We start from the raw sequence: 25,635 nt of genomic DNA, 5'->3' as shown, positions 1-25,635 counted from the left end.
TTGTTGAAATAAACTTATTTTTAAGCATTTGTACTCCACGTGAACAAGCGTTTCAGGTGGGCAGTGGTGGAGCAGCCAGGTGGAACTCAGTGATTTTTAAGGTTTTTCCCCCCAGACCATTGCATGTTCTTTAAAGCCGTCATCAGTCACTCTTCCCAAAGCAGTTTGTAATTCTGTGTGTTGCTGATGTTTCTGCAATTGCTGTGACTCCCCCTGGTGCCAAGGCGTGTCCATTCCAGAGCTCACCACTGGCAGCTGTGCTTAGGAGAAGGTGCAGAAGAGCAGCAGATGGAGAACTGCAGGAACACAAGCCCTGAAGCCCATTCCAGCTTTTTCCAAGATGGGAAGAGGCACTGGTGTCTCCCACACAGATTGCTCTGACCAGCAGCTCTTGATGGGTTTGTCTCTGCCCATGGTGGTGAAATGCTTCAATACATCCATTTTAGTGAGGAATAAGATGTGCAGTGGAACTGGGGGATGATGGGGTTGGACTCTTCCCTGTTTTTTATGTCATTTGGTAAGTGCTGATCTTGCATTAAGATGTCACTGTCAAGCTGGAGAGCATTAGGGAAGAAAGGAGGTGCTGAATTTCCAGCAAGTCGAAGTATTCTCGGATCCCTAGGCACTTTCAGTAAAAATCTGTTGGAATAAAGGATGGCTAAAAAATGTTTTTAATCTAGGCTTTTTAAAATTTCTCTTTTGAGAGTCGCTGTAATAAATCGAAATTATTGATTTAGCCTGTAGCAGTCCTAAGATTCACTCATTTAAGAGTCGAAACTGCTCTATTACTTGGAGCAATAACCCAGCACTGTGAAATCTCTCATCAGAGACTGCAGGGCCACACCTGCAGATGGGCATCAGCAATAAGATTTCTGTCTGCTGATGGCTCTGGCATCAGCTGAGCTCTCTGTGTGCTTTTCTTGGTGATTCTCTGCCTCCCTCCCCCTGCCCCTGGGGAAGCTTTGCAGCCCAGGCCTGGTCACTAATCCTGGGCTCAGTGGTCACTAATCCTGGGCTCAGTGGTCACTAATCCTGGGCTCAGCTCAGCCCTGGCCAGGTTTAACTTTGCTCCACCTTTTCCCAGAGCCCTGCAGAGAAACAGACTCTGTTCTGTGTCTGTGAGCCCAGGTGAGGTGTACTCCCGTGGTACCAGGTTTGAAATCCCCTACATGAAGTACAGCTTTTGATAGAGCCAGTCCTGCATATGAATAGAAGAAAAATCTTCTTCCAAGGGTTAGTATTTCTCAGGGCACTGAAGGTCTGAATGATCAATAAGTAGTTACAAAGAAATGCTTAATATCACACTCAGAAATGTAAAATTGAAGGTGCTGGTGCAGTTAACACTGGCTGATCTCCCAGGGGTGTGTGCTGCCCACACAGCTGGCAGCAGCTAGTGAGTTTCATGGCATTTTCTCTCCATGTCACTTCTGTTTTGCCTTTTATGCATCTTTTATTATCTTTCCATTAACAGAACATTTCCATTCCACCTTCTTTTTCTAAAACTGTGCTGCTCAGAGGCATTCAGGGGCTCTGCTGCCCGTTCTCCTGGGGCAGCACTTTGCTGCCAGCCTCTGCCAGGAGTAAATTCCCCCATCCCTGACCTGCAGGCTCAGCTGCTGTAACCATCAGCAGCTCCAGCAGGGAGGAGCTGTGGGATCAGCTCCTGGCCCATGTCTCATGCTCACACCCACCCTGCTCAGCTCATCAGGAGTCCTCACTCCCCTGTGCTAGCCCGTGCTCCAGTCTAGCCCTGAATTATTAGCATTTTTATAAATTAAAATAAATCCAAGGAGTGAACTGGCCCAGGGGAACTCTCAATCCAATCAAATTAGACTCATATATCCACCCTGGAGCAATTCCTTAGAAGCCCTGCCTAGAGGAAGCTTCATTTGTAATCACAACGTGCTGTGTACTTTAGAAAAGTTTTATAATTACTTGCTGTTCCGGCTGCTGAGCACTTCTAAATGTTGGATATTAAGGAACTGCTGTTTCAGTCAGTGAACAAGCTCTGAACATTAAATGTGCTTCACGAGAAGCATTTTTTTCTCAGCCATTACACATCTCTGAAGGCATATTTTTTTTCAAGTGGATGTTTTCCCAGCTGTTGATCGTCTCTCTGTTTCTTCTGTGTGAAGAGAGAAGGAGGAAACTGATGATGGTGTGACATTGCATAAAGGCTGCTTTGCTGTGGGGGGAGGTGGGGGCATTACTCACAGATGCAGACACTGGAATAATGATGCAGGTCAGCCTGGAAGAGCACCAAGAAAAGCTTTGTCTTGCACAGTGCACATTTTTCAACATTTTTGTATCTCATGTTTTACGGAAAAAAAATACTTCAGCGTTAATCAGAAATCTGCAGATGAATTTTGGTACCGTTTTTTGTAGCCCTCCACCACTAAAGCAGCTCTGTGCCTGGGGAGGACTGGAGATCCCAGCCTGGCAGGTGTTTGTAAAAGGCCATTCCCATGATTTCTTTCACAGAACAGCTCATCAAATGTCCATCATCAGGCACAGGATGGCTTCAGGGTGCTGAGGATCATTTCCAAACCAAGGGCTGTGGTTGATAAAAGATTGGGCAAAACCCAGATCTGTTCTTACCTGTGGCAGCCTCCCACACTCCCCTGCCTTGTCAGCAGCCCCTCGTGGGTCCTGGAGCAAAGCTGGGACTCTGGGGAAAGGGAGAAGAGGTTTGGGAGTCAGGGGCTGCCTGGAAATGAGCTCTTCCCCTCCTCCAGATTCCCACCTCGAGCTCTCTGCAGCTGCCAGCAGGGCTTTTGTTGGAGAGATGCACATTTCCAGAGGATCTTTGGAGAAATGCAGGCAAACTTCTTGATCTGGAGAACTTCCCTGGCGTTCATTAACTCTCAGAGCAGCTTTGATGTGGGCAAAGATTTGTTCTCCACTTGGTGGAAGTGAGAGCACTGAGATAGTCAATCACATAGAAAATCTTTTTCTCTGTCAGTTGCTAAGAAAAAGAACTAGAAATGGTGCAAATAATGTCATTTCAGTGTCATTAATCTAAGGTATAACAGTGCCTTTAGCAGCCAAATGAACGCTGCAGCTCAGGTGATTCAGGTATCTTTGCATAGGATGGTGTTTGCAGACAAATGACCAAGTTCCACCCAGTGTATATTCACTTGGAGGTGTCCCAGGAGTGTGTGAAGCACAGTTATTGCAGCTGCCTCGTATTTACAGGCTGTAAGATTTATTTAGTAGGAGCTCTTCAAATGGCAATAGGCTGGGTTTGAGTTATGAATTGCTAAACCCATCCATCTATCACATTACTGCCCCAAATCACTCTGTAAATGCAGGCAGGGAATGTGCCACTGTCACCAAAGTGCTCCAGTGGCTCTCTTTTGACACAGCAAGGAAACAGCAAGGAAATAAATGTCAAACACTAGGCAGTATTAAGACTTTTCAGAGGGAGCCATCCAAATGCAAACCCATAATCAAAATAATAATTATCAGGGGAACCATTTGCTTTCAAAGTAATCATGCAAAGTAAAGCACAGAATATGTCTTAAATAGCAAAAAATGGTGATTTCTGTTCAGAGGGAGAAGGAAAGTCTAGCACTTGAGGATAGAAGTGCTTTGTACATGATCAGTTCTTGATGGATTTTCTCAAAAATGGGCCTTCATGTATTGTTTGTAAAAAAGAGAGGAAAAATTGAAGCTGTTGCGTGATGAATGCAGGCAGAGGTGTGATGAGGCTGGGATTGGGTTACTGAGCTAGGAAGTTACCTGTCATTCTCTTCATTTTCAAATCATTTCAGCGTAGGGTTAGATTGCAGGAATATTCAGTGGAATATTAAACACTGTGGGAAGGCATTTGGAAAGTTCCAGAAAAGTTAATGGGTAATTTCTAATGAAGGGAATTGAAACTTTTTTCTTTTTTTTTAAAATTAAACTAGCAGCTAGTCCAGCAAAGTTCTTTCATATATTCTTATTATTTCTGGTGTAGTTAAAGAAATTTAATGTGAGGGAAACATTTCCAGCCTGTCTTTTCATATTTGGTTTTCAAATTTGTTTACTGGGTTTGTGGTATATTTTACCTGCCACAGCTTTTTACTTTGTTTGGTCTCAGCTGCCCGAGATTTTAATTTCCAGAGAGCATCTCTAAGGTTAGACAAATAATGTCATTTTTTCCTTTAATCATGTTAATTGTTTTAATGGCTTCCCCACACCAGTCACACTGAGCTTCATTGCTGAGGATTCCTGGGATTCTGGTGGTGGACATCTTCAGGAAACCTTGGTTTTCTTTTTGACTGCAGTAATTGTGCACCCCTCAGCCTTCATGAGATGCACTGGCCTTGACTTTGATTGATCAGAGTTCAAATCCAACTCAGACTATGAAACATATTTGCAAAATGAAATACAAAACATGGAATGGAATAATAGTAGTAGTAGTAGTAATAATAATAATAATAATTAATAATAATTTGCCTTCATCAGCTACAATAACCTGGATTGCATCTCTCCACAGGGCCCATAGTAAAATAATTTGAATAATTTTGGGTAATTCCAGTTTGTGTGCTCCAGGGCAGCTGTAGGTTGGGAAAAGGACCTCGCTAAAAGCGTGATGTGTGCATGTAAACAGCTGAATGTCCAGGATTAATGTGATTCACTCCTTCAGCCCAAGTAATGGCTCTTCCCTTTGCCTGTTGTGCCCTCCCCAGGAGCACCAGCCTGTTCCACGAGGTCGTGCAGCTGGACTTTGAGATCGCCAGCTTCAGCAGCCTGTCGGGCACGCAGCCCATCAGCTGGCAGGTGGAGTACCCCCACCACGGCTCCTCCGACACCGCCCTGGCCGAGATCTTCATCTGCCAGAAGGACCTGGTGGGAATCGTGCCCCTGGCCATGGTAAGAGCCCTGCCCTGGCTGGGAACCAGCGGCAGCCTCAGCTGGGAGTGCTGCCCGCCCCAGCACTGCCCCTGGAGCCATCCCTCACTCACCCTCCTCTGGGCACATCCCACTGCTGCAGGGCCTGCACACCGACCAGGAGAGGAGAGCTGGGAGGAGAGGGATGGTGGGAGGAGAGACATACTGAGAGGAGAGAGATACTGAGAGGAGAGTATAGCTGGGAGGAGAGGGATCGTGGGAGGAGAGAGATACTGAGAGTGAAGGGATGCTCAGAGTGAAGGGATGCTCAGAGTGAAGGGATGCTCAGAGTGAAGGGATGCTCAGAGTGAAGGGATGCTCAGAGGAAAGGGATGCTCAGAGGAAAGGGATGCTCAGAGGAAAGGGATGCTCAGAGTGAAGGGATGCTTAGAGGAAAGGGATGCTCAGAGTGAAGGGATGCTCAGAGGAAAGGGATGCTCAGAGAAAAGGGATGCTCAGAGGAAAGGGATGCTCAGAGGAAAGGGATGCTCAGAGTGAAGGGATGCTCAGAGTGAAGGGATGCTCAGAGGAAAGGGATGCTCAGAGTGAAGGGATGCTCAGGGGAGAGGGATGCTCAGAGAAAAGGGATGCTGCCTCTTCAGCCATCTCCCATAAGTTTAAACCCTGAATTTCTTGGCTTTTCCCACAAAGCCCAGATGATTTTCCTTCCTGTTTCTGATTGCCTTGAACTCGGAAGCTGCAGAGCGACTCCAGAGGGCCTCAAGGACCTTCTGCTGAAGGCCAAGTTGCTTGGTCCTTAGTAGGCTGAGGCTGATACTGATTCTCCTGCTTGATGACCTGATAGTGTAAGAACTTTTGGTTTCAAGTCAAAAATGGAAAACAATAATAGCCACAATAATATATTTAAGAATCATGAAGTGCAGACTTTTCTATGGATAGATGGTTTGGGTTAAAATCTACTCTCTCTGCTCAGTGTTTTAGGAAAAGAAGGAATTCCACTGGATCCAGCATTTCAGGTGTGCTGTTGTTAGGCAGGTGTTTTATTTTCTGTTGGTCAGGATTTGGAAGAAGAGTTAGACATAGCTCTATGCTTCTTGTGAATTTTGCCCCTCTGGTGCATCATCTTGGTGGCAGAATTCTGGCAGACTTTTCTTTGAACAGCGTTCAGCAGATAATTAGATGAGTATTATTTCCTGGAAGTCCCAGTCTTCAATATATTCTTCCCCTTTGAAGAGTGAAACTGCAGCTCATATCAAATGAGGTCATGCCCAGCAATTTCCTGATCCACAGTCTGTTAAGTCAGCAGAAAGCCTGCACTGCATTCCAGATCTGAGGGGGAAATAATTGTCCTCATTACCTGTCAGCTTGAACAGAGAATATTTATTGGAGCATCTGTCCTCCAAGGACTGGAGAACGTGCGTGAAGAAGAATTCTTGTGGTCAGATTTTATTTTGAGATAGATGCCTTCCACTATCAAACAACAGCCATGTGTCTGCTGGCAGACTTTGTGTGTTCTTGCTCATTTCCTGAAAGAATTCATCAGCTTCTCTGTGTTCCATATCTGAGGGAATGGAGATTCCAGTATCTCCTGTCAGGGTGTAAGGCCTTTGCACTTGGGTTCTTGCAGACTCGTGTCTATTCTGCATTAAAATTCATCTGCCTGAGAGGGTTCTGTAAGAACTGGAGGTCTAAATGGATGAGTTTAGTGTTGTATAAATCACGTAAGGCGAGATCCTTTATTCCCAACAGACTGCCAGTAGGCACTGTGGGTTCAAACAGAGGGCTCAAACAGTGAAATCATTAAACCTTTCTCCTCACAAAGCCTTCATGTGTTTATCTCATTGCTGTGCCTTGTGATAACACTTAGCAGAGCCAAAATACACCGAGTTAACAGAACACAGTTGGATAGAACACCAGAGTACAATGGGCTTGACTAGCAGGATATTGGTAGATAAAGGGAATTTTGACTTTTCTGTTAGCTAACACTGCCTGTCGAGCCAGGGTGCTTCCTTCATGCAGACATTAATCTCCAGCTGAGCTGTCACCTGGCGCTTCTGCTCAGAAACAAGAGTCCCAAAACAAAGCAGAGGGCAATATTGTCTGTGCTGAGAAGTCAGGTCAGTCTCTATCTCCAGTGCCCAGCAGAGCAGCAGCACGTGATTGTGTACAGAAATCAGATCTCAGTGTTTAGCAGCAGGTGGGGTTCATAATCCTCTGGAAGGGAAAGTAGATTTTGTTGATTTAAGCGTGGAGTGTTGCAGGGTAAACCTGCTAAAGTCAAAGCTGTCACTGCACATTTCTAGAAGTGACCAGGAAAAGGAGCTGCAGCATCCCAGGGTGCAGGGGCTGCTCATGTCTCTGGGCTGAGGGACAGCCTGGCAAGTCCTTCAGCAAACTTCTCCCTGGGCTGGGATAACACAAAGGCTGTCCCTGACCCATGGAATAAAGCTTGTCTCGTGTGAGCTCTTCCAAACTTATGAAGCAAGAAAGATGATGTATCTTTTATTGCCCTGTGCCTGATTACATTACAGAAAGAGCAGTAAGATGAAAACCAAGTCTTCTTCAAAAGATTAGTGCAACTGTTGCTATAGTGTTTTGAAAGAGATTAAAGAATTGACATTGTCAGCAAGAACTGAACCTGAAATTTTAAGAGAGCCTTGTAGGGCTTGGATCAGTGGAGCAAGAAGTAGGGTAAAGCTGCTGAAAAATGGATGGAAATTCCTCATATAGTCAAAAGAGGGGGTTTTAGCAGAATCCATATTCTACGTGCCTAGATAGTGTGTACAGGTAAGGAGCAGCAGCACAGAGATGTGCTACAGGGAAATTACAGGAGCAAGAGGCACCAAAACCTCTGGACTGACAGTCATATATATCAGTAAAGAGAAGCTCCTTCACGGGGGGGAAGATGGGGAATCACTGATTTAATATTTATGCAAGCCCATCTGGGTCCCTGGACATGGAGCTGGAGCATGTCCCTCCCCAGCAGGATGCTCTCCCTCCAAAGCTGCTCCACAAGTGTGACTCGCATGAAATGCAGGAATTAAAATGCTGAAGCATAAACTCAATGTCAGCAGTCTGTTCCGAGAGTTCTACTTCAAATTTACTTCAAAGGCCACTTGTCACCATGGGAAGCCATGCAACTTGCTCATCCATGCTTCTTTCCTCTTTAAAATAACTCTGATTTTCAGTGGGTCTTTTGGGTTTTGCTCTTGAGCCTCTGTGATCCACTGGTGCCAACCTGGAACAGGCTCAGGCATTTCTGAGTTTCTTGCTGCAGGTTCACGTGCCCAGGAGTTTGTCTGCTCTCCCCAGCTGTAGCAGTGGGGCTCATAAAGGATGGAATAATCTGTCTGTACATGTCCAGCCTTTCTGCTGGTATAAACTGATTCACCTGCTGCTGGGACCTGATTCTTCCACTGATGAGAACTGCTGCACCCACTGATACAAACTGGCTCTCTCCCCTGGGGAACAGCACCCTCTGAACTGCTGCCTCAGCCAGGCTGCAGGTTTTGTGCAGAGAAACCTGGCAGTCCCAGCAGGAATGTGTAGCTGGGACTCTCAGCTGCTCAGTAGGCAATTCCTCATGTGTTTTTTGCTCAGTGCTGAGTTGGTCATTAGGAAGTGCTTGGTTTGGGTGTTTCCTCGTGTTCTGAACTCAGTGTGTTGGTGCTGTGCTGCAGAATCTGAGCATGGACCTGCTGCAGAGCTGTGACTCAGCCAAAACCACTCTTTGGCAGTTTTATCTGTGCTTGTTAACTGGCTTTCCATTAAAAGAGAGGTGATCAAAAACTTAGCTCCCAAAGCACTGTTGTTTTATATACACATTTATGTCTGCTGTTCCCTAAGGTAAGGATTTTTTAAGGTACTTCATTGTAATGAAGTCCCTGCAATACCATTTTAAAATATGGACCTGAATAAATAGAGTTTTCATCCCTGCACAATCTGTGAGTTCACACCATAAAGCTTTACCTAGTTCAAGGTCACACAAGTGCAGAATTCTCCCTCTGGTTCATCTTTCAGTCTTGAATGGAGGCAACAGGCACTGAGGAGCTTTCCAGAAGGAAAAATCCATTTCCTGATTTGCTTATCACAAGCAAACAAACGAACAAACAGATAATCCACGTGTCAGACTTCTCAGCAGACAGCTATTGTCTCAGATAATTCAGTTATGAACCACATGAAATAAATACTGCAAGTTTAGGAAATTTATTTGATGTAAAATTGAGCTATTAATAGTAAAAACTGGGACAGCTTAAATCATCTCTGCAGCTCTGAGTAGCACCATGAAGTTTTCAGGGTTCAGAGTTTGTGTGAAGGAGCAGAGTCCCAGTCTCCTGATGGGAGGGCAGCCACAGGGATCCCTCACACTCCTGGGGCAGAGCTGCACAAACTGTGCCACTTCTGTGGTGGTGCCAGCTGAGCTCAGAGCCCTCCCCACCTCCTGTGTCCCCAATGTGTCCTGCTGGGTCTGCTGTGCTTACTGACCCCCCTGGGAACAGCTGGCATCTTCCCTGCCTGCCCTTCAGGAGACAGAGCAAAACACAGACACGTTGAGCTCAGATTGCTCAGAAGACACAGACAACATAAAGAATCCAAAATGACTCAATTTAACGCTGCCTTTTTAAGTCCCAGACATCATTTCCACAACCCTTGCACTTTTGCCTTCAGCTTCTGTTTTCCTTTTCTCTACTCAGTCACACTCAGCCCCAGCCTTTGCAGGAAATGAGAATGGATCAATAAGGCAATCCCAGCTGGCTGGAATGGATATTTTCTATGAGTATGTGTCATTTCCTCTTCCAGCATCCCCCATATCTGACAATGCTATAGGATGGATTACTTTGGGATTTTTATGATGCTGAGGAGAGGTGGGGCCAGCTAACTTCCAGATTTTTAAAGATCTCTGAGAAATGTTAATAATGAGGCTTAAGAGATGCTTCTTAGTCTGGGCAGGAGGTGAATCCTGCTGACCAAACCAAAAATTGCAGAACAACAGGAATGTACAGTGAGACAGGCAGCAAGTAATGACTGGCTGCTTGGTGTGCTGATACCAAAATGCTCCTCTGGGAGAGTCAGAAACCTCTAGAAGATTGTGTGTGTGAGCCAAGCTGATCAAAGTCAGGGTGCTGGGTCAAGGTTCAGAGAAACTGAGCTCCCTGAAAGAGAAAGGAGGGACAGCACAGCTGGCAGAGGGGCACAGGATCCACTTGTGTCAGTTCATGGCACTGCAGTGTGTGGGATCTGCAGCTTGTGCTGTTCTCATGGTGTGTTTTGGGGATTGTTTTAAGTGTTGGTTCAGCTTTGGGACACGGCTCCATCAGAAGAAGACATCTTAGACAAGAGTGAATATTGGAAGTGACAGCTGATTAAATTCTGGCTTGTTTAACAGGAGCACAAAGGCAGTTTCACAGCTGGCACACGTGAGCAGAGGCAGCACAGAGTGAGCTGTGCTCCCACTGTGGTGCCTGGGACGGACCCTCCAGGGCTGGGCTTTGGGGCTGAAGCTGCTCAGGACTGTGGCCAGATGGAGCAGGGCACGGAGGCACTGCCCAGAAGGAGCAGACAGCTCCAGAGGCTGAGGCTGGCACAAGAAGTGGAATTTAAAGGCAGAGCAGTTGCTCATTTGTAGGGCTGCAGTGTGTTGAGCAGTTGGGGCTCGGAGCAGGGCTGGAGCCCCTGCACACCGAGCTGCTGCTGCTGCCGAGGCTGGAGAGCAGAGAAGGGAGCTGGAAGAACTTTGCACAGCTCTGTTTGGGAGAGGGGATTGCACTCAGCAGTCTCCATGGCTGCATTACGCCTTCTCCTCTGGAATTAATGCACTGGTTCTCCCTAAACTCGAGTTTCCTCATTAGCTTTAGCTAACAAGTGATTGCCTAGACTTAACTGATAAATACACATCCGCTGTCCAAACCGATTCCAGACAACAAGCATGTGTGCTTTTCCTTGGAGGGGAAATGGTCTCCACCTCCTCATGCTGTCACTTGGAGGAGGTGGCAGCTGAGCAGGGCTGCCAGAGCAGGCCAGGTGTGTTTGCAGGCAGAGCAGTTTCTCAGCCAGCTCAAGAATTAGGTGGGTTAGCTGTGACCCATAGAGAAAAACAGGAGGGATTTCTCTTAATTGGCAGCTTCTAATGATGATTTTGATCTGTAAAGAGAGTTCTAATACTTCTGGGGGATACCTCAGTCTTCACAAGCAGGTGAAATATTTGCTTAGCAGAATTGTGAATTGTTTAGGCTGAACTCTAATTAATGAGGTCCTGAGGTATTACAGCTTGGACAGTGAAACGATGGAGACAGCGAGAAAATGCTTTACTCTAATGGGATATAATGAAGGAGCATGGGGTTAAAAAATCACCAGGACTTTTATAAGACTCAGTGTTTTAATGAACTGCCCCCAAACCTTAAAGCCCAGGAACTTTTCACCTTCAATTTGCTCTGGGACGCGTGTTTGCCTTACCCTGCTCTCTGTTTACAGCTCATTATCCAGACAGATGCTCATCACTGAGGATGTTTGTCATGGAATTCATTAAGAATCTGTACTTCAAACTCAGTGGTTCTGCTTGAGGGAGATAAAGCACAGAAGCCAGGGCAGGGTTCAGCAGAGTGCAGAGGACAAAGCTGGCACTGTGCTCGTGGCTCTCTCCTCTCTGCAGCAGCTGTTGGAGGACTTGGGGACCAGCAGTGGTGATGGGATTTCATTTATGCACAATCCCAGAACCAGAAGGGTACCAGAACCTCACCCAAGCCTGGGCCACCAAAAATCCACTTTAAAACAGGCCTAAATGCCCCAGCTCTCCCCCTGTGCTGAATGAATTGAATGAATTGCCAGCCCAGCTTTGCACTCCGTGGCCCCGTCTTTAGAGCCCAGCTAAACTGCAGGGCCTGGCAAAGGGAATCCACACAAACCCTGGCCTGGTCAAGATGGGTTTCCCCCTCAGAAACAAACCATGCCTAATATTTAATTCTCCAGCACCCTGGCATGGCCACCAGCACGCTGGTGAGAGAGGGAATTCAGCAGGCAAATGGAAAAAAAAGTACCACTGACATTAATTTTAATCAGGTCCCAATCATCTGATTTGTCCTCCGTATTTTTTTTCCTCTAGGAGAGCTGATTGTCTTTCTGCAAGATTTGTTACCCCACAGAACAATAATACAGGCTGTAATGATGTAATTTATGGCTGTAATTTGCTTTTGGAAATCCTCTATTAGTGAAAAATAGCAGCAGTGGAGTTTTATTAATTACAGTAGGTGACTGTTGAATGCTGAGTGTTGGTACCAGAGGAGCGACTGTTGGACTCTGCTCCCCAAGGTCCTGTAGGAGCAGAGCTCTGTGTCCTTTGGAGGCTGTGGAATGAGTATTTTGCTTAAACTAAATAAGTGTAAAAATAATTCAAGCTCACTGGGAAGTTTGAGGAAATGACAGAGGGAAACATTAGCCTGTAAATTCGGCATTGAGAGACACGGCAGAATGTTCCTGCACCGCATAATGTGCTCACACACAGGATGGCTCTGCAGAATTGCACATTTATTTACACCTTCCAGCCCCAAACTGCTGCTTGCAGCTCAAACCTCGAGGTTCATTACTGAGCTCTGGTCTCTGTGTGCCATGCCAGGGAGAAGCACTTCATCTCTTCCCCTTCTCTAATGTGCACATTTTTTATATGGCATAACACTTGCATTTTCATTTGCATAAACCAGACTTCACCAGGATGTAGCTCGGGGGGAAAAGCAGGAGTCAAAAATCACCTTGTGTGATTGAAAGGTGAATTCTGTTCCTTTTGTGTTCTGAAGCAGTGCTGAGGCTGGCTGAGGTCCAGAAGGCTCGCTGTAACCTCTCTGTGCTCTTGAGCTCTCATTTTGGGGAGCTGACAGAAGGCAGGAGCCCTCCTGCTGCACAGACTATGTCAGCAGCAGAAACCAAAGCCATCCGTCTCGGAGCCTCAGGAGTCACTTTGTCCAGGGTCCTGGTTTTTTGGGTTGTTTTTTTGGTTTTTGAAGTTTTTCCACGCCTTGCTGGTTGGTTGAGGCAGCAGAGGAGCCTCTGCTGGAGCTGGGACAAAGTTTGAGTTGGAAGCTCTGGAAATCAGGGCCAAAGGGAGCTGCCAGCTGGCACAGGTATCCTCAGGCATATGTTTTAATATGCCTGGGAGCTCCAGGAGTCAGCTTGGTGTGCTAATAAATAAGTCATTCCAGACTCAGTAATTCCTCCTCGCTGCTCTTACCTCATCCAAATTATGGGCTACTCATTAAGGCCTGGGAGGCTCTGATGTGCAAAAATAGGAATTGTCTGGCAGGGTGGGAGCCACATGTCTGTCTGCAGTTTGTTTCTGCCTCTCCTGGCTTTGGCTCGGGCCCACAGCAGCTTGAGTCATCTTTAAAAGGGACGTGGATTTCCTGTGTTACAGAGCAAGGCTTGGGCTGACAGGACCGTTCTGCCCTGCTGAGGCTTTATGAAGGAGAATTCCCTGCTCAAATGTGGATGCTGCTCTCCCCTGCTTGGGCAGGGCAGGTCTTGCCCTGAGGAGTGAAAATCAAGAGTAATTCCATAAGTGAGGGCAGGTTTGTGGCTAGAGGTGATGGCTTTTATTAGGCCATCCAATAGAGATGGAAAAAAAGCCAAGCTCTCAAGCACACAGATCCTTTTCTCAAGGCTCTTTCAGCTGGAAGTTGCTGTGAGATGCTCAGATAAGGTTAATGGTCACTGGGATTGCTCCAGGTTACACTAACAAAGAAAATGGTGCTTTAAACAAATGGATTTGATCCCTTTGTCTGTCATATCCCTGACTTACACAAAGATCAGAGCAACCTCTTTCAAGGATGCTTCTCTAGCCACCAGCCTCCAGCAGGATCTGGATAAGCAAGCCCTGAAGGTAAAACACATTTCTGCTTGAGGAAAAGGGAAATAATTGCATCTGTGATTATACATGCTGTATATATTTAATTTTTCTCCTTCTAGATATATGCCAGGTTTAGTTTCTATAAGGCCCACCAGTCTATCAGTCATGTATCTGCTCAATAATTTCATTTTCCCGTGTCACTCTCTCATCTTTTTAACCACAGTGAGTTTCTAATGTCTGTGCAGTATCTGCTCTCATTAATGCAATAATCTTGGTCCTGCCCTCTGTGTGCTTTGCTTATGTAGAGCTGCTGTCAAGTCAGGGAAATCAATAAACTATTTGAAAAGGAAAAATAACCCAGGTACAAGGATAGGAAATAATAATGACTATTTTCTGCGTTTTTATGACCACTTTTTCATAGTGGCTGCACAAGAATTCGTGGTGTCTTTGTTATAGATTTTGCTTATCGAAAATTAAAACTGTACAGCCAATATAAGAAAAGGGCAAGTAGAAAATTCCTCTTGCTGATTTCAAATCAGACTAAATTGAAATTGAAATGCTGAAGCAGAAGCTGCCTGCTTCATTTCCACTGTGGTTTAAACAGGGCTCTGACATCCACAAACTTCAGCTGAGTGCACAGCCAAGAACACCGAGTTTCACCAGGGGGCCACTTCCAAATCCCCTCCTCAGGTTCCTCAGAAAGGGAACTAAATGCCTGGCAGATGAGGAGAAAATGCCCTCAAATTGGCAGATTTCACATCTTTATACAAGAAAAGAGAACTGCAAGCCATGGAATGATGTCATCAGGAAAATGTTCCCCAGCTTCAGCAGCCCTGGGCTGGGCCATCATAGTGACCACACAGACTCTCCAGCCTGAGCTGCAAACACAGCACTTCTTATCCTTCCAGCTCCTCTTTTACAGACAGTTCTGAGCAGGTCTGAGAAGGTAAAACTCTCACTGACCATCAAACCAACACATCACCATCACTGGACAGTCAGGAACAACAACTGTTCCTTACAAGTGAACAACAAGGAACAAACAACACCTGCACAGGTTGTTCTCCTCTCTGGGGACTGTTTGGATTCCTCCTCATGATTTCCCAGGCCAGAGTGAGAGAGTTGTGTACTTGACATTCCCACAGGCTCAAGCTTCTGCCTGAGGCCTAAAAATCTCTGATTTGGCCCCTGTCAGTTGCCACACATCAGATCCCTCAGATCCCTGTGCCTGCTGCCCTCCTCTCCCTTTCAGGCTGCTCCAGCATCTCCCTGGAGAGCTGCACAGCATCCCTCAGCAGCACAGAGGTGTCAGCAGGGCTCCCCAGACTGGCATCCTCATTCCTGGGATGGCTGAGCCAAGGGAAAAGCCTTTGTCACTGCAGAGGCCACGGCGTGCTGCGCTTTCTGAGGCTGATTCAGTGGCCTCGCTCTCCGTACCCCTAACAAACATTTCTCTTTTCCTGGGAGTGTTGTAAATGGCTGCATTCACTCACTTAATGCTCTTCACACATTTCTCTCCTCACTCATCCAAGGCTGCTTATTAGATAAAATATTCTGTGTGTGGCTACACATTGTAGATGTTTTCGTGTGTCTGCCAGAGATGAAACGTGGATAATTTATGCACTGCATAAATGCATAAATCCAGAAGTTTTCAAGAGAACTTAGGACAGTTTATTGCCTGTATCCATCAAGTGTAAGTGTTTCCAGAAGTACCTGCAAGGGTACTTGGATCCATAAGCAGCAGGGCTCTGAAGCAGAAGCAGCAATGGTTCTCAAGTGTGTTGGTCTCAGAATAAGGGCTTTTAACCTGTCACTTCACAGATTTTCATCTGTTCCCATTTTCCGTGCTAAAAAGAGCCAGTTATGGTGCTGGAGTTGGAATATCTCAGGTAATCAGTCACATTTCAAGCCATAACTACAATTTTTTCTCTCTAGATAATGTGTTTCCTACGTAAGTGCTTACATTTCTAAGTCAATTTAGCAAAATATTGAAAGTTAGAACTGAGATGTCAGGAAGAGGAGCAGGTAACTGTGTTACAAATAAGCATCTTTTAAAAAAATCTGGGTTTTTTTTAATTTATGAATATGCTTGGAGAAATAAAATATAGGCTTCTGCTTCCCATCTTCTCCAGTCACTTTTATGTCCTTATTCTATATTTTAAGTGGTTATAAAAGATAAAATGTGGGGTTCTGTTTCCCATCTCCTGCAGTTGTCCTTGAAATTTTTTCTTGAGTTTTAATAGGTTCCAGAATAGTTCCCTTTGAAGTCACTTTCAGTTCCAGACTCTTCCTCCAGCCAGCAGGAAATATCATCTTTCTTTGCAAATACAGCTTGGCCACTGCATCCTGACATGGCTGCTGCAGTCAACAGAAAGCTTTGGTGTAGTATTTGGGGTTTATATATTTAATTTTACTTATTTATGTAATATTTTTCAATATTTGAGCTGTTCCTGATGGAATTTGGTGTCACAGCTCCTGAAAGGCAGAGATGCCCCAGCCAGAGGCTCAGCACCGGTGAGACACACTGAGAATGGTAAAAAACAAACTGCAACCATTTACAGCTTTAGAGATGCTGAAGGACGACACAATCTAACATGAAAACATTGATTTTATTCCATGTCCTTATTAATTCACTTTTCCCATCACCTTTCTGCAGGTTTTAAGATAAAACAGAGGTTTTATATATTTAAAAAAACAAAAAAAGCCATAAGGGATCGAATCAAGACCAACTCAGCTAGGGTGGTACTTGGAGGTCTAAACTTTATAAATAAGAGTAAAGAATTTCTTTGTTTTGATTTCACTTTGGGGCTGTGTATTTTCCCAAATATATTTGGAAAACAAAAGAGAGAAAACCACAAGAATTCAGTATTTTTGGGGTGTTTCATTTGGCAAGAAGGCCAACCCCAATCAGTGTCAGGGGCCAGTTCCCCTTGATAGTAAAATGTTTTAAAATCATAGAAAATCTGGGGACTTAGAAAGAAAGTTAGGTTTGCCAAGCCCAGGAAAAGTAGCCCCTGGGAAATGTTAGGCCTTGTGCTTGCTAAGATCAGGTGAAACTGCACCTGTGTAATCAATATATGATAAATGATACAATTGTTAGATGTGATTGGATATAATTATTGTTTAAAGCACATGAGGAACAATGTTAGGGGGCTGAGGGGGGATCACAAGAAATCCATGCTTGGGTAAAATCAATGCATACAATAGAACAGTGTAAGTTTAATAATGAATATGTGAGTTATATAATGATAGAGTATAAAACATGTTCAGCTCAAAAGCAAGATGGGTCAGATTTGCGTCTGTGTACCCCTGACCCCCAGAGCTGTTAATAAAGCACCCTCATATAATCATTCTGTGATTATAAGTTCATGATAAGTATTCAGGATGTGTTCCTGAATGCTGACACCCCCAGGCCAGCTCTGCTGGAGCTCCCTGAGCAGCCTCGTGCCTCTGGGTCTCCAGGAGCCTGGAGAAGGGGATGGGACACGAGGAGTGGGTTCACACTCATCCTTCCTCTGCCCAGGAGAGTGGCTCTGACACTGGGGGCCCTCCCCAGCCTCTCCTGGGCAGAACCATGGCAGCTTCCTGGGGCCACGAGGAGACAAAGCAAAGCTGGGGTGGGAACTTTCTGGGCCCAGCAGAATCCTCCCCGTGCCTTTTGTGGACAGCGTAATTTACAATGAAGATTTAAGTGTCTCTTCAAAATGGGAACTCGGTGCTCTGCAAATGCAATGCCCTTTTAATCAATGATCTTGTCTCTCTTTAGTCTCCACATTAAGATAAATCTTAATTACTGGCCCCCTACATTAGCAACAAACTGCCATTTTCTTCCCTGCTTGTACAGTTTTCAAATACCCTGCTGGTGGAATTTTGGACTCCTGATAAATTACACTCTGCAGACAGAAAAGGGGGATGTAGAATATATTAACAGACAGGGATGCAGAGAAATATCTTTGGATCTTTGGATGACTAATCCCCACTTTCCTTGCAGAGAATCCATCCTGTTAGCATTCAGACATGCAAAAGGGAGCATCACCAATGATTACTTTGATTTAGCAGATGCAGACTGTTGCTAAATGTGATTGTATCATCTGTCAGAAGTGAGCAAAGGGAGAAGGGACCGGAGCTCTTCCAGCTTTGTTGTGTTTGCAGTTAGTGCTGGCACTGCTCAGCTCTGTGTGTGGGCACTACCCCAATTATTGGCACAGCAGGATTTTTGTCATTTTGAATTAAAACGTAAAATCTTATCAGCATTCTGTCTGAAAAGGCCATAAATGATGTTCTGGCCAGCAGGCAAAGGAGCAGAGGGCACACCCTGGGTTCTGATCCTTGGTGAATTCCTGGTGAATGCCCCTCCTGCAGAGCTCATGGGAAAAGAATTATCCTGGCAGCCAGGGCAGCTTTGTGTGAGCTGCTGCAGGGGGATAACCAGTCCTTCTCTTCACTTCCAGCTTTGGAACCAGGTGGAGAGGAGAACCATTAACCCCCAGCAGGTCCAGGCAGGCAGAACCACAGAACCATGAAGCCTCTGAAGCTCCTGTCCCTTCTTCCACTTCTGACCAACTGAGAATCAAACTCAGATTTCTTTTAACAAATTGATTTCAGAAGTAAATATTTACTTTACTGTATTTGTTATACTAACTTGATGATATGCAGTTCATAAAACCAATTCAAAACTTAATTTTGGAGCTGTATAAGTTTGCCACAGGCACTGAGACCAGCCAGGAAATCTTATTTCCTCTCCCTTGTGAAATAAGGATCTAAGCACTTGCATTAATATTTCTACAGTAAAGTTTCACTCCCTGAACATGAATTTCCTGTTTCTCTAAAAGCAGCCCCATCCTGGCTCCACGTGCTGGGTGTCAGTGCTGAGCAGAGACTGTGGTGAGACTTTGTACACCAAGAGCACCCAGATCATCTGATCCTCAGCACATCTGGGAGCATAACTGACCCTTCCTGTTTGCTGAACAGATCTAGGGATGAGAAGCATCATTCCCACCCCCTCCCCATTCCTGCAGACCCAGAGCCATCAGTGCTGGGACGACAGGGACAGGGCAGTGCCAGGCTCCACCTCTGGCTCTGTCCTGGGGGTGTTTGGGCTGTGTTTGTGCTGCCCTTCACTGCTGTGCCACAGGTCTGCTGGGCATTTAACACAGCTTTACCTCTCAGTGCTGGCCTGGGGGGAATTAGCATCCAGAAGAAACTTTGAGCTGATTTGTTTTCCTCTTCTCATCAGAAGCAGACTGCAGAAATGGCAACTTTCATTCACTAAGTCTGTTTCTTATGTAGATTTGGAGTGGCCTCATTTTTCTCCACAGTTAATTTGCTCCTTAGCTAACATTTTCTTTGGCAGTGTGGACCTTAGAGTCATGGAGTAACCTGGATTCCACCTGGATCCGTGTTTGGAGGTGAAGGGATGCTGTTAAAGCAGCAGGCTGTCCCCTTCTGGTGTCACTCCTGAGCACCACTACCCCCTTTCTTCTGCACTTACTCAAGAGCTTAATATTATGATATTACTCGTGAACTCATAAAGTGATAAATGAAGCAGAGCAGGGTTGAGATGTGATGGGCCAATGTGTTGGGATGGAGAAACAGAGCAGCCCAAAATGCAGCCAGCAGAATTTGCCTTTCCCCACTCCTGCCAGAGGGTGACTCTGTCCCAGGGGATCCCCAATCATCCAAACTCCTTGGTCTGCAGGAGCACTGCTGTTCTTCTGCAGGGTGTGCTGAGACTTGGAAAAGCAGAATGTCAGCTTCTTTCCCCTCCTGTACACAGTGCCTGTGGGTGTGGAGTGCCACAGGACCCAGTTGGCAGAAAGCACAATGTATAATTTACTGTTAATCGTGGGATTATGTAGATAAACAGAGTCTGCTGCCTAACAATGTTATTTCGTTGATCAGCTGTAATCTTAGCAGCATTAATAACTGGAATCCACAGCCATTGTGTTCCCAGGCTCCCAGATCAGCCTGTGGCTGCTCTGGAACTCGTGCCCATCCTGCATTACCTGTGCTGGTTGCAGCTGGCATGTGCAGTTTAGATCTCCCACCTGTCCATCTCCTCCTCTCACAAACGTGCTGCCAGGGCGTCTGTGTTCCTCAGGGTGATGGGGGAACCTCAGCTGGAAGCACAGCCCAGCTCCTGGGCTCTCCTGGGTGAGCTCTGTCTCTGCAGCCAGGACTCACTGGGTTCATTGTAAGGTGCAGTGCCCAGCTGCCTCCTTCCCTCTCTCAAGCAACTCGCCCTGTCAAAACAGAAATGGCATTTTTGTGCCAGTCCTTCAGGTCTGTGCCACAGGTTTGTCCCTGCTGAGGAGGTGTGGCTGTGAGAGGGACAGACCTGAATGCTGAGCCAGGATTAACCTCGTCCTGGGAGACTCCACTCCCAGAAAGTGCAGCCTGCAAACTGGACCATTCTCATGACCTCAGGCTCCCGTGGATTTCTCTCGATAACACCATCTAATCGGATTTAGAGTTTAATTAAACAGCTGTCACTTTGCTTCCTCATTCTGCCACAATTTAATGTTGAATTAGTTCCTAAATCAGTCATGGCTGAATGCTTGCCTTCTTACAATTGAGAGGTTGGATGAACATAAGGTTTGCTCTTCAGCTAAATCCAAGCAATACTTTGTGTTCTTGCTCTTTGTGGAGAGCTCCCGGTGCCATCAGTGCGAGTTCCCTGGCAGAAAAGGGATGGGATAAAGTGTGAGATTGCTGTCAGGGTTACCCAGCTCTGAATGACCAAAGTGAGCACAGCCTTCTCAGCTCTGCCTGCAGCACATCTGCTTCAGGGATATTCTTTTCCCTTTCTAGGGAAGAAATGATTTTTCTGAAAACCAGTCCTGCAGGGTTTGCTCTGGGGCAGCGCAGGGAAGGAAATATTGGGGCCAGCAGTGCTGCAAGTGGATTTTATCCAAATGAACCCTGACACAGGCAAGAGCAGAGCATGAGAGGAGGCTCGTGGTGCTCTGAGCTGTGCCAGCAGCTCCACGGAGGAAAGCTGGGAGATCTCCTGCAGAGTGGTGCTTCTGCATCAAATTCTGACAATAAAGTTTAAAGAAATTTCTTACACACAAAATTCAGCGATTTGCTTTCATATATCTCCTTTGATACCTCCTTGAGCCTAACCACTAGAGTTTTCCTGTAATCATTAGAGGAAAATTTGTTCTTTAATTATACTCTTTGTTAATTAAATACATTTAAATAGTAATTATTTCCTTCATGTGTTGTATCCATTGAAGGGATGCTCTGGTAACAGGGAAGAACCATCCTAACTGGGGCTCTGATGTTCTTCAGGCGAGGAAGCCAACCCAGCCCTGTGATATCGAGTCAGATGTTGGTGGGATTTGGGCACGGTGCTGCCAAGACAGCTGGAGGCTTCCAAAGTCACAGCTCCCTTGTTTCCATGAGGATTATCTGTGTAGTTCTCTGTTTCAGCCATGGAAGTGCCAGTCCTGCCTTTTCTGGAGTTTGCAATTCACTCACAGAAACTTCTTTCTGACCTGGATATTGATGCTGACTTACAGTGCATCTTCCTTCTCTTTTTTAATTTACTCTACTTCCCTCATTTTTGAATTTCTTGGGGAACAAGTCCAAACACTGCTATCAGATGCTTTCAGTTTTTTTGTGACACAAAATAAATTTCATTTTAAATCTCTGCTTGCTGCCTGCACAGAAAGTAGATTAGTTCTTGGGGGATTTTAAAAATTAAAGAATGTGGAAATGGCCGAGATATTGTGATTTTGAAAAGCGCCTTCTTTTTAAATGAATTCTTTGTCTCTGTGAAAGTTTCTTAGGAATGTTGTTGGTATAGTCCTGAATTAGGCTGCAATCAGGGCAGTATATTGCATTTAGAAATGAGGCTCAGGTGCCTCTGCTGGCTGCTGGATTTCCTGTGCTGCTGGGAGAAGAGTTCTTTTCCTGCCCTCGAAGGTGGGACTGCTGCTCGTGCTTATCCCTGGATATCCAGAGGTGCTGCAGCAGCTGTGAGGATGCAGGGAAACAAACCTGGGTGCTGAGCCAGAGCCCTGGTGCTGGTTCAGGGTGCTCAGGGACAGACAGACAGACAGACAGACAGACTGAGTCTGCTTTTATTTTTCTCTGTTCAGCTTTTGAGGAGTGTTGGGCCGTGGATGCTCTCTGTGCTGTGAGAGTTTGCTGTCAGTTTGTGTGGTGCAGACTGTGGCTGATTCTCCCTGGGCTGCCTTTGGCTTTATTGCAGCAATATAAAGGCAGCACTCGTGCTCTGAGGCTATTCCATATCCAGGGATATAGGGTACATGCTTTTCTACTTCAGTTCTAAACAAAAAACACAATAAAATCAAGACTTTGTTCCTTGGTCTTTTTTTCTGGTTTGTTTTAACTATCACAGGGCCCTTAGAGCCTGAGGAAGGGAAGTGGCAGAGCTGAAAATTGCTTTTAGTATAGTGTCTAATATATTAATTGCTTATACATCAGTATTCCTTAATCTGTGTAATACCCATGACTTATGGGTACCTGATATGAGCTATGGCTGCTTTCAGGGGAGGTGAAGGCAAAAGGTTTCCATCTCTGCTCAGAGCTGTGGCTGGATGGGCACCAGTCCCTTCCAGTGCTGGGAATGATTTAGGGTTCTTACATTTCTAGAACAGTCAACATTCCCTTTTAGCATTTCCTTTTAAGTTTGATGGAATTTCTTACGAGAGCTGCAGGAGAACCTGAGAAATAACAAGTTGCCAGATGAAAAGAAAATCTGACCTAAATTTCAGACTCACTAAACCTGAATTGAAAACAGTATCAACAGTATCAGTGCCCCATTTTGCTGCTGTTGACATCAATGGCTGCAGTCCTCATGACTTCAGTGCTGAGGAATTTGCTGAATATTTTATTCACTTTATATTGAAAGCTGAAAAGTTGGAGAAAACTTTGAAGTTCTTCCAGCATGGGAATCTTGGGAATACAGTGATGCTGAAATAGTTGAGGAGTTCCAAGTGTTAGCCTGGTCGATGGTGCATTGAAAGGATTTTATGTTCCACAACCCCGGTTCAGACTTCAAATTTCCTTGTTATTTCCCCTGCAGTTAACAGCATCACTAACTCCTTCTGGATTCCTTACATTGCTTCATTGGCCATATCAGAGGAAATTAAATAATCTTGAAACAGTTCCAGACACAAAGTTCACGGCGAGGCCCCGTCTTTGCAATGGGCTTGGATTCGTAGAGCAGCATTTTTACTTGGGGGGCTCTTGTGTCCTTACCCAAACATTGCCAGTCAAGTGTACATTAGGAAGAACTCAGGAATCACATGTGGGAAGGTGGATATTGGGAATAATTCCACACATCTGGAAGGCAGGAGATGCCTGTGGAGTGTGCCCAACCTGAACTGAGCTTTGTTCGTGGTGCTGTTGAGCAGAGTGCAGCACTGAGTGTTTGTTCAGCAGCTGAAACACGCCTGGGGTTTCATTACCCTTTGGCAGGCTGCACTTCTTGGAAGAATTGAGATTTTCAGGCACCCAGCAGCGATGTGAGCAGTGCTGTGCTTTGTTTTGGGGCAGGACACGGAGATCCTGAACACGGCCATCCTGACGGGCAGGACGGTGGCAGTGCCCATCAAGGTGGTGTCCATCGAGGAGAACAGTGCTGTGACAGACATCTCCGAGTCCGTGGAGTGCAAATCCTCGGGGGAAGACGTCATTAAAGTAAGTTCATGGCACTGAGTGGCTTCTGGATTTGTTTTACAGGCAAAATAGCCTGGGCATAACCTCCAAATCAGCACCTGCAAATTCATGGCCCTCCTGTTGCAAAAGGAGAGGGTTTTTGGGAAGAGTGAGGTGCAGCTGTGCAGCCACCACACCAAGTTTCATCTTTATCCATGTCCTAATTTTGAAGTGCTTTGGTAATTTCACCTCAAGTCCCCTGGATTCCATTCACTGCAAAAGCAGCTCCTCTCCTCCAGATGTTCCCCATCACCTTTCCAGCTGTGCCTCTCACCTCCACAGCTGCTCGGGGTGGGTTGGATGAGCAGCAGCTGCAGTGCACACTCATCCTGCTCCACAGCCCTGCAGGGAATTCCCACTCCTGCACGTGGGGCCTTTGGGGGCTCCCTAAAAACAGAGGCCACACAAAATTAAGGGAATAAAAAGCAGTTGTATTTCTCCATTTATTTTTTTTTTTTTATTTATCCAAAGCCAACCCAAATATCTCCATTTTGCTGGAGCTTGATGCTTCACAGAGATTTTAATCTCTAGGAATTCCTATTAATGTTTTTCCTAAGGCAGTCACATAACCACAAATAGAAGTGAAAACTGAAATTTAGTTTAGGGATCATCCTGGTTGTAATCGTATTGGAAACCACTTCCCTGAGTAAGAAAAAATACAAGATAGCATTCACAAATAATAATTTAAAAAGAATCAGAAAAGGACTATTATGATTCCATTTTGCTTTAACAACTTAGCAGAATTCCACCAAATAATTCCAGCCCCATGGGGATTTCTTTCCAACTGGGAGAATGACCAGTATTAAGTTCTTCCACTCAGAGAAAGACTCAGGTTAGGGAAAAAAATATGTAATAAGTAATGCATCACCAGATGATGCCTAGAAAATGACAGCAGAATTATTCCTCAAAAAAAATTCCTTCTGGAAAAATGGCTTCTGGCTCTTCTAGCTTTGAAGCATATTCTTCAAGAAGAAGTGAAATCCCCAAGCCTTACAAGAAAAGAGCTTGTTCCTGCAGTAATTGCACCACAGCCCAGACTGCTGCAGTTCTCCAGCAATTTGTTTGGAAGGAATGTTTTCCTGAAGCACCGTGTCCTTTGATTAGCACTTGGGGCCCTGCTGGGCTCTCCTCTTATTTTCTACAGAAATAATTTATCTGTGCTGAAAGGGTTCCTCAAAACGATGTTTGCACCATCAGAACCTTTGTGAAGGGCTTCAGGAGCCTCCCCTATCTGGGCCACTCTGAAGTTGGGGTGGAACAAACAACTGGGGGTTAACACACAGCATTTACTGGTGTCAGCCAGGGACATTTTCAGGTGTAATTTCTTTCTCCTCAGAACTGGTTGGAAATTGCTCAGCTGGAGAGAGAAGCTGTCTCCTGTGTGTTTGGAATATATGCAGCACCTCTGGAGGGATGTGGCTGTGACACGGGTGCTAACTGCTGGAAAACACACAGCTGCCTGAAAAACACAGCTCATTAAATGCTTGGAACAAAGAGGTTTTCTCATCTCATCATAAAGGAAAAAAAGGCTTTTTATTTTATTTTTTTTTCTCCCCATCTAGAATGTTCTTGTTTCCACGAAATTTCTTTCTTTACATGTGGAAGTGGTTTGGGGTTCAAGGCAAATTGACATCTTCAATTGGCTCAGATTTTAAAAAGCACTCAGAAAGCTTCAAATGAGCACAGAGGCCTTTCATCCTTAATTCATTTTGAAATTCTCCATCAAGCTTTTATGTTCAATTCTTTAGAAATATCATCTTCCTCTGAAAATCCTATTGTAGAGACCTTGTTGGGAGTAACCTTTCTGCTTAAAAATAAAACCCACTCACAGTAAATTATGTCTTTTGGGCAAAGCCCATGCTAGAAGGGCTGTGTGCATGAGTTTATAGCTCATGTAAAGCCTGTGGATTACCTTAAACTTGGGGAAAAAAAGGAGTTATTGATGAGAGCTATCGAGAGCTGTTCAATACTTACTCTTATTATCATCTGGAGGTTCAGGCATATTTTTGTGTGTTTTTAATTGTGTGGAATTTCTGGTAATTTGGATTCAGCCAAACCTGACAGAGTGAGGCCAAAGATGCTCAGTGCCTGTCTGCACCTGGCCTGTAATACTTAATTATCAAATAAATGTCCTTTGTATGGTTCATGGAAAGAGCTTAAAGGTAATGCTCCTGCCCGGCAATTGCCCAACAGCTCAAAGCTTATTTATATTAATTTTTACTTCATTTGGGCTGAATGGCATTGTTCTGAGTAACAGAACCCCATGGAAATCTGAA

General features: G+C 45.3%; 1 protein-coding gene across 2 annotated transcripts in view; it reads left to right on the top strand.

Moving 5' to 3' along the window:
- TMEM132C (transmembrane protein 132C) overlaps positions 1 to 25,635 on the top strand; it is a 166,636-nt gene that overhangs the window by 124,979 nt on the left and 16,022 nt on the right. For both annotated transcript variants that reach the window (XM_088064946.1, XM_088064947.1), the window contains exons 4-5: positions 4,677 to 4,860; positions 23,198 to 23,341. In XM_088064946.1, coding sequence (XP_087921072.1) covers positions 4,677 to 4,860; positions 23,198 to 23,341 — 328 coding nt within the window. The remainder of the gene's footprint in view (positions 1 to 4,676; positions 4,861 to 23,197; positions 23,342 to 25,635) is intronic.

Source organism: Pseudopodoces humilis, chromosome 20 (genome assembly GCF_049639895.1).
Source record: "Pseudopodoces humilis isolate 2021_Gansu_Grassland_sample_001 chromosome 20, ASM4963989v1, whole genome shotgun sequence".
In the NCBI taxonomy this organism is placed as follows: domain Eukaryota; kingdom Metazoa; phylum Chordata; class Aves; order Passeriformes; family Paridae; genus Pseudopodoces; species Pseudopodoces humilis.
Note: the sequence above shows the minus strand (reverse complement) of the source record. Positions and strands in the feature narration are given on the sequence as shown.